This window comes from Plectrocnemia conspersa, unplaced genomic scaffold, assembly GCF_051122295.1.
Source record: "Plectrocnemia conspersa isolate PC_06_02 unplaced genomic scaffold, ASM5112229v1 ptg000008l, whole genome shotgun sequence".
NCBI classification, from domain to species: domain Eukaryota; kingdom Metazoa; phylum Arthropoda; class Insecta; order Trichoptera; family Polycentropodidae; genus Plectrocnemia; species Plectrocnemia conspersa.
Window position 1 is genome coordinate 4416881 of NW_028277172.1, and position 13625 is coordinate 4430505.

Below are 13625 nucleotides of genomic sequence, written 5' to 3' on the forward strand. Positions count from 1 at the left end.
TAGTAATTTATCAATAAGGATAAACTAGACAATAGTGCGATCACACAAAAGCTCTTGTTACGACTAGAATTAAAAGGTCTCTGATGCATTGAATGAATATTTATTTGTTCCGAAACGGTCACGAGAAACATGGCCACAATATTCCCGTTACACAATTCAAAATCTTACTGGCTGCGAAGTCACATCCCTCAGGGTTAAAATCCCAAAAGTAGTAGACTTGATCTTGTTCATCCACGAATTTGGCTATTGTGTTGTAGCGAATGATGCCATAAATACATTTTAATTTATCCTGCGTCAGACACATTTCTCATTAATCGAAAATCGAACCCAGACATTTTGGGCCGAGTCTGTGAATAATTAATCCTTGTACGCGCGCGGTGAGCGGCGATCGATGATATGGCATGCCCAAGAATCCCATGATAGACCAAGATGACGTTTATGGCAGTTTAGATGTTGTGGAGTGGGTCGGTCGTTAATTTCGATTTCCACGGCGCGACAGAAGCGGTTTTGTTATATGGGCATACACAGACTGTTGGGTAGATGCTTCGACTGTTCGACTCAGATTTAATAAATCATATCTTTTTGATTCGCTTTTATAAAGTTTAAATAAAGAAATCATATTATATATAAATATACATTGTATTAGTAGTAGGATCGATTTCATCATAGTTTGTAGCACGGCTTATAAATATCTCACATTTATTATAACAGATTTTAATATGAATCTAAACAGTGATAAAATATTTTTTAATTTCTGTGGAATTATTCCTAGTTGATTTTGGTAAATCGTTATATGTTTTAAATGCAATATATTTTAAAGAATTTGTGCCAAACTTCACAGAGGGATGTGTAAATCATCGACAAATCTAATTTACTAATTATGTAGCTCTTTTTCTGAATTTAAATTTAGTGTTTATAAACATTTTTTTGGTTACCACCGTTAATTCATATTTTATAGCCAAAAATTTTAGTTTTTAAAACACATTGGTAGGTATGTTATCACATATTATTCTTAAAATATTTTTTTAAAAAGCACATACCATATAAAAGAAAATCAGACATTTTTTCTTTTTAGGAAATTTTCAGCGGTGGAAGAGTTTTTTATTATTTTGTGTCGATGTTGTGGTAATCGACAACAAGGCATCAAAAACAAGCACTCTAAGTTACTGTTCTCTAGCCCGTTTATAATTTTCATAGTTTTTTAATTCTTTTTTCACGCGCAGATCTGTCCGTCGCGGGTGCCTGGCGGACAAATCCGATCGTGTGTGGTGAGAAAAGACACAGATTTGTCTGTACGCTGTCCGTGCTCAAAACGAACGCAGATCCGAGCACCTAGGCTTTCAGTATTTTTTGTTAAAATTTGTCCCTTAAGTGATTTTATGACCCGGGCAGGTTCCGCCATCAGCCAGTTCCGTGATAAGTTTTTTTAGTTTATGACCCATCAGCCACTTAATATTATTACCGTTGAAAATGTATTTTTTGACATTTTTTTTATCAAAGACAGCGAAGCATCATATATCATATAACTAAATTCGTGTGTTAAAAATAATTGTAAACCGTGTAATTGGTTATTATTTTGCCGCTAATCGCCATTAGTTATTATTCTAGTACTGTAGGGATAGGGCTTCATAATATGCTTGTTTAGTTGAAATGCAGAATCACATAAAAACACATCTGATGTCCGAGTTCAGACAGTTTGCGTGTGTGGCGAAGCTCAGGCAGATCTGTCCTACTGTCCGTTGGACATATCTGTGCGTGTGTGCTTTCTTGATCACATGTTTTTTAGGTAAATAATAAATAAACATCAACATTTTTTTAGAACATTTACTAAAAAAACCCATGTTTTTTTAAAGGACAATTTAAATAAGCGATGTATAAAATAACTATTATATAAAATGAATTGTTTGTGCATTACTGTTGGACAGATTAGGTGCGAGCGAGCTTTAATCAGAACAGTGAACACCCCATAAATAACTCCCTGCGACGAATACCTTACATAAATGCACAAAAAATTCGTTCTATGGAACAAAATATTTATTTAAATGCACATATTTCTTAAAATAATTCCCTGTTAAATCGTACCCAAAAATGTATAGAGATTAAAAATATTCTATAACAGAATTTAAATATTTAAAAAAATAAAAGCTTTTGTTGGACATCTTTTATGTATAGAAAATGACCTAATTCTTGCTGCTTTTATCGGACGGAATTTTTTAAAAACTTGATAATTGTATTAAGAACCTAAAACTCATATAAATTTATATGTTTATATACATATATATTATTCCTAAAAATGTAATTTCAATTTTTGTTTCTGAATAAAAAAGTTGATATCTAAAAAATGATACATTTTTTTAAAAAGCTGAATTAAAAAAAAATTTCAGTTATAATCCAGCCATGCAACAAGAAAATTTTGCCATTTTAAAAAATATGATTTCATATTAAAACAATGACTACTATACCAAAATTTTAATCTGAATACCTGAATATCTTCGAGACAACTATATTTTTATTATTTAAATCTTAATTAGTCATTTTCTTACAATATTGTAGTCATAGATTATTAATTTTCTAAAGGAATGAAAATCTGAAATATTGACTCATTACCGGGATTAGATTGAAGAAAATGGTTCAAGGTAGTACAGCTATTTATAGTAAAACATTTATGAAGTAGAGAATTAAGACTTATAATATAAGACAGCGGCTTGACAGTTTGATTCACGGTCGATGAAGAGATTATTAAACTGGAAGTCATTTTAAGATTTGATCACTATTGATAATGTGATTGGTCTAATTGAGTCGAAATGTCAGAAGCATTTTGCGTTATTCTGACGATGAACTAAATTTCTATTCATTTTTTGTTAAAAAGTATACCGTTAAGATGATTCTGCATTATCATCAGATAGCAGGTGATGCTTTGAAATTTCGGAAGCATGTAAAACCGCAATTTTTTGACAGTCAAAAAACGTGCGGTCAACACACTTGTCAGTATGCTTTTAGATTGGCATTTGATGAACTTGAATCTCGACCGTGACCTATCAATTTCAATGCTATAATACAAACGTAGTTAATGTCACGATTCACCGATCAATGGAATAACAGGTGTATTTTGATCTTTTGGGAATTGAATTTGATCTTAGGCTTCGAAACCTTATATAGAGCATTCGATACGGATGTCACACACCCTGCACCATTTCCTTTGAATAATTCAAGAGTGTCCCACGCGCCACCAACGCTACATGGACATGGACCATGTGGTCGTACTGATCTTTCAAATGTCTAAGATAGAATGCCGTTATCTATAACTCGTTCGAAACAATATTTATGTAAGATTTTTCTTTAATTCTAGACCGGCTCGGGTAAAACTTACACCATGGGCACAGCCTTCGACGTGGAGCTGCTCAAGGACCAGATGGGTATCATCCCTAGAGCTATCCACGATCTATTTCAAGGAATCGACGAAAGAGTCCTACAGGCCAAGGAGAAGAACCTCATTCCACCAGAATTCAAAGTCGTAGCCCAGTTCATGGAATTGTACAACGAAGAGATCATAGATCTGTTCGATCCTGCGAGAGATCCTTACGGATGCAAGGTCAGTTTTTTTATTATCAATAATTAATGTTGTAGTGTAGTAGTAATTTATGTATTAAGATTCTGATCTTTGATTCTCACGTTTTTTTATTAATTAGATTAGCTCCACCTTTTAATTAAAGGCTTTGGAGCTACTTGTGTGATTTATTGAATATCGATAATTATATGTTTAGATTTCTAGAAAGTTTATTTATGTTGTCTGTCATTAAACGGCAGTTTGTTAGACAAATTGCTGAGCTTTTTAGTGTTGAAATCACTTTAAAAGCGAATACTTCTTTTTTTTTACTATCATGATGACATTTTGTTTATAATTTATCAAATTTATGATGATGTACTGAAACGTTAATAATAATATATACTTAGTAATAGTATTAAAGAGCGAAGGCGTTACTTTGGCGCCTCGAAGGTTGACATTAATTTATTCAATAGCAACTGAATGTTCGAGTTTATTTGCCTTTTAATAATATTTTTATGTGACACGTAGTCAGGATCAGTGTTTTTCAAACTTATGTACCAATAATCATATTAATACGCATCGCATGTGTATTTTTTAACAGCAGAGAAATTATGCGTTCATTTGATTTTAACTGTGAGATTAAATTTTGCTGTTTGTATAATTTTTAATAAATTGTTTTTAATCACAAACAGTTTTAAAAGTAGGAGTACATTTGGTGCAATTTTATATATATCTATACGCGTCTATTATTGAACTCTTGATGATTCGGAGTGATAGCTCGGCTGGACTAGATCTGACGGTCGAAGTGAGAGCTGTTTTTCTATGGCTTCTAAGGGTTGTTTCGGTCGCTACGGCGTAGCCCAGTAAAGTGTTATTCTGTGATCAAGTATTTGATAAAGTAATTGAGTACAGCAGTGTTCTGTTTTTTTTTTAAATTCAACGCCCATTGCACATTGTTCTCTTTAATGTCAGCTACGAGGAGCTGGTTCGGTTCATATAATTTAATTTTATGATTTTTTAATGTGTTATTTTAATTATATATTCTTTTGTGTATCTAAAAAATATAATATATGACTTTAGACCATCGTGACGCATTGGGGTAACCTTTCAGGTCACGATGGTCATGATTTAATTTAATTTAAATAAATAACAAATAATTATAGAAAAATACGTAAAATAAATCACTCAGGTGTATACAAACAAATTACCAAATGTGTATAAATTAACTCACTACTCAAAGTGTTAAGAATGGTCCAGCGGTTTTAGTGCAAATTGCTTCGGCACTATTATTTGATCTATTGTTTGTTATGTCAACGAAAAACCTCCAATACCTAATAAATCCGCAGGACACAAGTTAATTATCTATATGTCCCTTTTAACAGTTATGAGTTCTCAAAGAAAGAAAGACGGTCAAAGTGAAAACAGCTGCTTTTTTGGACTAAAAGGTGTTTTACGGCACAGTAAAAGTAATTTTGTCCTGAAGAAAGTGATTGAGTACAGCAGGGTTCTAGCTTTCGACGTCTTTTCAGTCAAATGCCAATGATTCGGGGCGGAATCAGACTCTTTGTTTTTTTCCAATACAGTCTTTGGGGCTTGTAATATGCGTATCGGTATATTTGGCGACGTCGCCATTGTCTGGATTGTGCAATTTTAGAATGCAGTACCTGCTCAGCAAAAACATTCGGCACTGACCTTTATTTTGTTAAAGTATAGTCCAGCAGTTTTAGTAAAAATTGCTTCAGCATATTAATATTGGATCCTCAAGAATAATAGTAGTGAGCATAATCGTATTGGAACATCGCAAATATGCATAACTGCTTCATTGTTTGTTGCGCAACGAAAAAACTCCAATTCTTTATAAATCCGTGGGATACAAGTCAATTAGTTTTATGTCGCTTTTAACAATTATGCATTGAAAAAACAGTTGAAGTAAAAGCAGTTGCTTTTTTTAAGGGTCATCTCTGTCGATTCGGCATAGCTCTGTGGACAAATTCCGGACGGAAGTGGTATAATGTGACAGCGATCTGAATTATATACCATCAAATAATGTGAGGAGTCCAAGGTCTCTTAAAGACCTTACCCTTTGACCATAGCCGATGATTCGTGGTGGAAATAAAATCTTTGTTTTTGTCTATTTTAAATTTCAAAGTATGCGCTAAAATGGAACAGCTAGTCTTCGAGTTGAGGAGTTGCATGATATGACGGTATGTGTTGCTTCCAAATGATAAAATAATTCCACTTCATCTGTCGCCGATCGCAAATTATCCCATCACTGCCATACCTCACCAGTAATTAGCTCACTTCCAAAAGAAGTATAAAAGCCTTTTTTACTCACTTCACGTGAGTCACAGTCGTTAATGATTTCAACTGTCATTCGTTCTCAATTGCGACGCAGTTCCATTCATTGCTCTTCTCCGCAAGAACCGGTCTCTTCCATTTCCATTTCCAGTGAAATTCAGCTTTATCGAAGATGACATAAGCCAGACTTGTGGTCGCCTTTCGTTTTCTGTGGTCCGCCCACCAGGACAATAAACAAAACGAGTGATCTATAATCTCTACAATATATATTATCAATAAAGATGTTTTTATAAAAAACATTAATCAACACATGTTTTCTAAAGTACATTCTAGCTGACTGAAAATATCAATAGCTATAATGTTTTTTGCTAGCTATTTTGGTTATTTTATTCTTTATTATTCAGGTCCAGTAGTAAATTGTTTCTTCAGAGAGAAGATGCTCTGCTATTCGTATTTTTTCCCAACTAATTGAAGCTGATATTACGGTGGGAAATTTGACTTTAAAAAACACAAAACGTCCACTGAGGTATGTCGTAAGTTTCGTTATAAAATTTCCCGAAATGGAAATTTCGATGCTCTGCTTAATAATTTTTATTTTGGAAAACAGTTGTTTTCTTAAAAATTACTTCCAAATAAACTTACATTTGGTTAGTTACAAATGATGAGTTTCCTGATGGGAAATAATGTTTATAAAAATCAAGAAGATTTATTTTTTATTTCGGTTTTGCATTGTGTAGATTAATTATCTCCATTTGAAAATTTTTCGGTCTTGTTTTCAACGTCTACTTAATATATCAACAGAAGTTTTATTTTCTCGTAATATTTTGAACCGAGAATCAAATTCTTGTCTAAGCCGTTGTATTTCTTCCGCATATTTTCTTGTATTCGATGGTTTTTCTATTGTTAACGTCGGAAAGTATACCACGGATACGAAAACTTTAAAACATGTTCGATATGTTTGTAAATGTATATGCGCGACGTGCAACATAAAAGGAATAAATTTGCTTTATCTCGAGCAAATCTAACGTTACCTAAAAGTTCCCAGTAATTATGTTATGTAACAGAGTAATGACGCTCTCTTTTCATTGATAGGGATGGCTGGCGAAGTGAAAAAAAAGCAGGTATTGCGTACATGCAATTCTTTCTACTATTTGTACACTGTCAAAAATATGCGTGAAATGTTTGTTTTTTAAAAAATAATGTTATTGATATTTTTTACTGTTACCAATTAAAGTTAAGTTTACTAGACGATATAATTTGTTGACGGGTGTTTTTTTAATTCAAACTTAATTTATATTTTATTTTTCAAGTAAATAAATATGATTTTTTTATAGTTGTAACAACTAAATAGTCTTGATTTTATTACCTCATATAATTGAGAGTATACAAAAAAAGTTTCAAATTTTTAAAACAAATGTATAACACAATTTATTTAAAAATGCAAATCAATATTTGTTTTTAAAAATGATCGTTTCTATAATATTTACATAAACATTTATAACCCAAATTTAAATAATGTGACTTAACATGAATATAAATATACAAGAGATAAATCTTATTCTAGAATGTTATTCTAAAATTAATTATAAATTCAATAATTAAAATAAAATAAAATAAATATGTCATAAATAAACATCTCAGTCACAAAAATATCATAATCATCAATTATTTAAATATGTTTTTTTAAAAAAAAAATATGTCTCATTTTGAATAAACAGATTTACAATTTTCTGCGAACTCCTTTCTCATAAGGTTTCAGATAATCATAACTGACAAAAAAGTATGAGTAATATAGGAATATATATAGACTTATTGTTTCAAAATAAAAATGATTTACCACCCACATTTTAAAAAATGTTATTTTTGTCAATGTAGTGTATGACTGAAAGCGAAATTGTAGGGGATTGACCTAAGTAGTGATATCAGCGTAGGTCAAAGTAAAATAATGTGCAATATTTACGTATTTTATATTTTATTATATTTGCATACACATTTATAAATTAAATTTAGCATGAGTAGAAATAAATAAATATACGAGAGATAAATATTTCGAAAATAAATATTATTGAGATATTCTAAAATAAATATTAAATGTGCAATAAATAAAATAAAATTACATAAATATCACAATCATCAATAACATAAATTTGTTTTTAGAAAAAAATTATCGCATTTTAGAAAAATTGATTTAAAATTTCTAAAAGGTTCTTTCAAATAATCGTAACTGATAAAAAATAATGAGTAATATATTTTATTGTGCTCTGGTTCTTGCTTTAAAAATTTAGGAAACATCCAGTAGGGGTTGATGAAAGCCTAGATTTTTTCAAAGACGGTCTTTTCCTATACTTATTGTTCAAAAAAAAAAAAAGATTGCCTCCCGCATTTTTAATAATATTTTTTTCCTACAATATAATGAATAAAGGTGAAGAAATAAATGGGAAAAAAGGTTTTTGTACAGTCGTCTTATTGATTTTTATTGGTAATCGTAGATAACACAATAAAGGATCAGCGTATAAAGTATTTTTAGAAGTACCCAAATGTAAGGAAGATTGTTGAAACAATCATAAATAGTCAGACGGATCATAAATGTCGACAACTTTCAACAAAGTTGACCGGCTTGTACAATAGTTACTACATATACATTCAATATCTTCAATGAACATGTTCTGACTCTATAATCCTTGAATTTTTTCGCAAAATTCGTAAGCATGTATTATAATTAGGGAATGCAATACCGGTATTATAAAATGAAATACTTATAATACCGAAAATATATTTTTATTTATTTTTTAAATTAGTACATCTTATATGTTGGAAACGGTATTCACTGTTTTTCTCTCGATAACACCGGTATTTTTGCAATCAAAATATTAACCGTTCAATTAAAATTTTTATATTAATTCTAATATTGAAAACTGTGTTATAAAGTTTAAAAAATCGGTTTTACAATTATGCAGATTTTGTGAAAAAAAAAGTTTTATCAAACCTGATTTTTAAAAACTATCAATCTTTAGCACATACCTAATCCTCAAAGATCAGCTAAAGATAATATTTTATTTTACAGGCTCTCAATGGCAGAATCAAAATACACGAAGACACTGCAGGAGGTATCATCGTTTCTGGAGTCACTCTTAAGCCTGTGGATAATGTTCAAGAGGCGATGCAGTGTCTCCGTCTTGGCGCTCTATCTAGGACCACAGCTGCCACCGGAATGAACGCTCAATCTAGTAGAAGTCATGCGGTCTTCACTCTTCACATCAAGCAACAAAGGCTTGTTAGGGTTGAAGTAAGTATTGAAATGCTTTGTAATGAACAAGCCCAAAATCTATTTTAATCACGCTTTATGTTACAGGAAGAAGTAGATGGCGACATGAATACAGCTATCAATCCTAGTACTGAATTTGAGACGCTCTCGGCTAAGTTCCATTTTGTCGATCTGGCAGGCTCAGAACGATTAAAGAGGACTGGTGAGTTAGATTCTGAGTTAAAAGAAAATTTTAGAGCATGTGATACTTTATACTATATTTTCAGGTGCTACTGGTGAACGTGCCAAAGAGGGTATATCAATAAATTGCGGATTGTTAGCTTTAGGAAATGTTATATCAGCTCTAGGTGACAAATCAAAGAAAGTCTCCCATGTGCCTTATAGAGATTCAAAGCTAACTAGGTTACTTCAGGATTCACTTGGAGGTTAGTTTGATTAAAGTATTATATCATAAAAAATGTTAATTGAATACATGTTTGTTTATAGGCAATAGTCAAACTGTGATGATAGCTTGCATTTCTCCGAGCGATAGAGATTTCATGGAAACGTTGAATACGTTAAAATATGCCAATCGAGCTCGGAACATCAAGAATAAGATTATGGTCAATCAAGACAAGAGCTCAAGAACGATATCGCTATTGAGGCAAGAAATAGCACAATTGCAGCTCGAGCTGCTTGAATTTAAACAGGTACGTTTCATGTTTGTTTTTGGCAAATTTTATGAGTTCATTGTACTGTTTCGAATGACACTTGATCAAACAATCGATTTTTAGGGTAAACGAATCATCACAGAGAATGGCGAGGAGGGTATAAACGACATGTTTCATGAAAACACTGTATTGCAAAGTGAACTGAATAATCTACGGACTAGAGTAAAGGCGTTGCAGGGTACTATAGATCAATTGTCACATAAAAATTCGCAATTGCTGGCCGAGAAGGCGATGGCGTCTTGGGGCAGAGGCGATGAGAACGGCGCTTCCACTTGTGATGTATCAGAGATGATACAGAAGTACCTGAAAGAAATTGAAGATCTCAGATCTAAATTGTTGGAAGCCAACAGTATGTACGAGATGCTAAAGAATAACTATATTAGTACGGCCAAGAAACAGCATATGAGCAGCAGTTTGATAATCGGTTCGGATGTATCGTTGTTAAATACGTCTTCCGTTGTGTTGAACAATGCCAAGAAAGAATTGTATAAAGAAAAGGAGATCTTAGCGAGATCTATGGGAGAGATGGAGTACAGTAGGAAATTGAGCCAAAGCACGTTGAGCAGTAGATTTAGCGAGATGGGAGAGCGAGAAGGCGCTGAAGGCGAAAGCGCTGGAGATAGCGATGAATCTGATGATGAGGAGAGCGTCTCAGAAGATGATTCAGATTCAGAAAATAAAAGTATGTTTTTTTTTTTATAATAAACTTCAGTCTTTCTTTCACTCCAGTCAATAATTCCTTTGCTGCATAATTCGGACGCAACATTAATTTTTCACTTTTGTTCTCTAACCGGATCAGGGACATCATTTCAGCTTTTTTCAAGGAGTGGCAAAATTTTGCCAATCTATGGTCGTTTTTATAATACATTTATTTCATTAAGATTCATAGTATTTCATTAAATTCTGGCCCCTCTAAATGACGTATCTGCCCGGGATGTGAATTGACCTGTAATGATCTCGATACGGTGTTTGATCTTGAGAGATTCGGTGATTTTTACTGAAGATCTCAACGCTAGACACGTGCATTGGAATTGTTCCAGTGTTAATTGATCCATATTTTTCGGGCCAAATTCAAGCAGGCAAATTCCCCCAAATGATGTCTCTGTTTAGAATCCACGTCAAAAGTAATAAAATCATGCCGTCGCAGTGGAAACACTTATCTAACGTTCATATTAAGACTTTTTATACCAATATGAGAGCGCAAAAAACAATTATCACTTCTCAGAAGTCGAAAATTCACGTCAAAAGCAATAAAATCGTGCCATCGCCGTCACGATTTTATTGCTTTTGACGTGAATTTTTGGCTTCTGAGAAGTGATAATTGTTTTTGCGTTCTCATATTGACCAAAATACGGTTTGAATATACTTTGGTCAATTCTCTCATATCAAAAGTCCGTAGTAATATCTGTAAGGATAGCTATTTTTATAGTGTAGTATCGAAGTGCAGACAAACCATGGAGCGATATGCAAGATGCGACGTCTGTCTGTACTTCTTTTTCTGGTTATTTTTTTCTGAGAGAAATATTTTGGACTTGACCTAATGAAAGTTCTAAAACTATGATTATTTTTAGAACTTTCATTACGTTAGGTTTGGATTTGAACAGAAAATGTGCGTCTCACAACTATCAAATTGTGTTTTATAGAAATTTTAAAGCAGCATATAATTTCACTAGCGCCTATCAATTAAATTATATTTTGGCTAATAGAAATATATATGTACTGGTGAAAATGTAAATATATAACTTCACTCGTAAATATATAACTTCACCGAAAAATAAATAATGATAAGTATGTAAATGTATATATTATATTACTACATATGGTAAAGTTAAATCGTACAATTTTACTAGCACATACCAGATAAATTATATTTTCACTTATAAAAATATATATCTACCGGTGAAAATGTATTTTGATATGATTTCACTTCATGACATATTTAAAAAAATATTTTCGAGACTTTTTTTAGATTTTCTTTGACGGATAACCCGAGAATTTCTGGATAAAAATTAGGGACATCATTTAAAAATTTTCCAGGTGGGGGGGGGGGGGGCAAAAGTTTGCAAGTCAGTGATCATTTCTTTTTTAATATTTTAAATTCAATATAATTCATAGTATTTCATTAAATGACATGCATTTTTCTGGCCAAATTTAGGGGGGGGGGGTGCTCCCCTGCTCCCCCCCAAATGATGTCCCAAAATCGGATAATTATTTTTTCGTATTATTTGTGAACATATGGATATAAAAGAATCTTAACACTCGATTTACGGAACCCGTCAAATTGACAGGTTTTTTATTTGTTTTGTAGCAGACAGTATTTTTTTGGGTTTTATCGCGAATTTTTATAGATAAACAATTTTTGAAAATGTGATATGAAAATAAACATAATTTTAATATTTAAATAAAACTTATTTCTACACCTTATGCAATATTTATATTAATTTAAAAAAAAAATATGATTCTAGCTTGTGCTTTGTTGGGAGTCGAATTAGAAGCACTTAGTAATGATATTGATATCAAGCAGAGGTTGATAGAGGAATTAGAATTATCTCAAAGAAGATTGCATTCTATGAGGCGGCATTATGAAGATAAGCTCATGGCTTTGCATACGCAAATTAAGCTCACTCAAGAAGAACGAGATAAAGTTTTAGCATCATACAGTAAGTTTTTTGATTAAAATTTGTGTGTGTTTATATATTTAATAATATATATTTTTAGGCACTCAAACAGCAACTCCAACCGAGAAGATAAAGCGAGTGAAAGATGAATACGAAAGGAAGATTACAGATATGCAACGTGAGATGAAGCGTTTACAGGCAGCTCAAAAAGAGCATTCAAAGATGATGAGGGCACAAGCCTCGAGCGAAAATCAATTAAGGGCTTTGAAGAATGAACTGGCCGATATGAAAAGGAATAAGGTGAAGTTGATAAATAAGATGAAGGAAGAATCAGCGCGTCATAAGCAGATTGAGAATAAACGAAATAGAGAAATTGCACAGTTGAGGAAAGAGTCTCGGAAGACCGCAAATGTTGTCAAGTCTTTAGAAGCTGAGAAGAAGATAAATCAGCAGATTTTGAGGAGGACTCGAGAAGAAAATTCGGCACTTAGAAAAGGAAATAAAAGCAATATGAGCAATAAAGTTGCTGGGCGACGACCTGGTGAGTTGAAAAGTATTTTTTATTTTAGAGCTTATTTTTAATTTGTTTTTTATTTATATTATTATATTATAGCAAAACCGTTCTCATCAAAATCTGCGAAAGCTAAATGGCAAAACATAGAAAAGACCATCACTAAAGTTGCTATCAATAAGCAAGCGGTCGGAGAGATGGAACGAGATATGGAGCGTCTGTTGAGCAAACGAGATTTGCTCGGTAAAGAAATAGAAAAGTTGAAGAAGGATAAATCCAAAGCTATGTCAAATCATCAAGACACATCTGAAATTGAAAATGAGTTAGATACGGTCAGATCTAATATCGAATACGTCCAAGATAGTATTGCTGAAGCACAGCATCACATTATGCATATTGAAGAAGCTAAGGCAGTGTCATTTATTCCTTGAATATTATTTGTGGTATGTCTTTACTTATTTTTATAATCATTACAGGACTCATCGGATCAGGCAGATATTCAAGTCATGGTCAATAAAATCCTAGATCTCGGAGAAGCTAAGTATATAATAGAGAAGCTTTACAATATGACAATCAATCATATTTATGAGTCGTCTCAAAAGGACAATCAATTGAGAGATTCGCAAGCAAAGTTGAAAGAGGTACTAGATGATTTATGCTTTCGATACACGTTTAT

At 32.4% G+C, this 13625-nt stretch overlaps 1 protein-coding gene across 10 annotated transcripts in view; it reads left to right on the plus strand.

Moving 5' to 3' along the window:
* Klp31E (kinesin-like protein 31E) overlaps nucleotides 1-13625 on the plus strand; it is a 69466-nt gene that overhangs the window by 40767 nt on the left and 15074 nt on the right. For 8 of the 10 annotated variants that reach the window (XR_015810396.1, XR_015810394.1, XM_088189853.1 and 5 more), the window contains exons 4-13: nucleotides 3350-3592; nucleotides 8910-9131; nucleotides 9198-9312; nucleotides 9377-9535; nucleotides 9597-9799; nucleotides 9884-10502; nucleotides 12286-12480; nucleotides 12539-12979; nucleotides 13052-13359; nucleotides 13426-13590. Coding sequence is in view for 8 of the 10 variants with exons in the window: in XM_088189853.1 (XP_088045979.1) it covers nucleotides 3350-3592; nucleotides 8910-9131; nucleotides 9198-9312; nucleotides 9377-9535; nucleotides 9597-9799; nucleotides 9884-10502; nucleotides 12286-12480; nucleotides 12539-12979; nucleotides 13052-13359; nucleotides 13426-13590 (2670 nt within the window). In the remaining 2 variants the exon portion in view is untranslated. The remainder of the gene's footprint in view (nucleotides 1-3349; nucleotides 3593-8909; nucleotides 9132-9197; nucleotides 9313-9376; nucleotides 9536-9596; nucleotides 9800-9883; nucleotides 10503-12285; nucleotides 12481-12538; nucleotides 12980-13051; nucleotides 13360-13425; nucleotides 13591-13625) is intronic. The other 2 variants (XM_088189852.1, XM_088189858.1) reach the window with 1 other exon arrangement.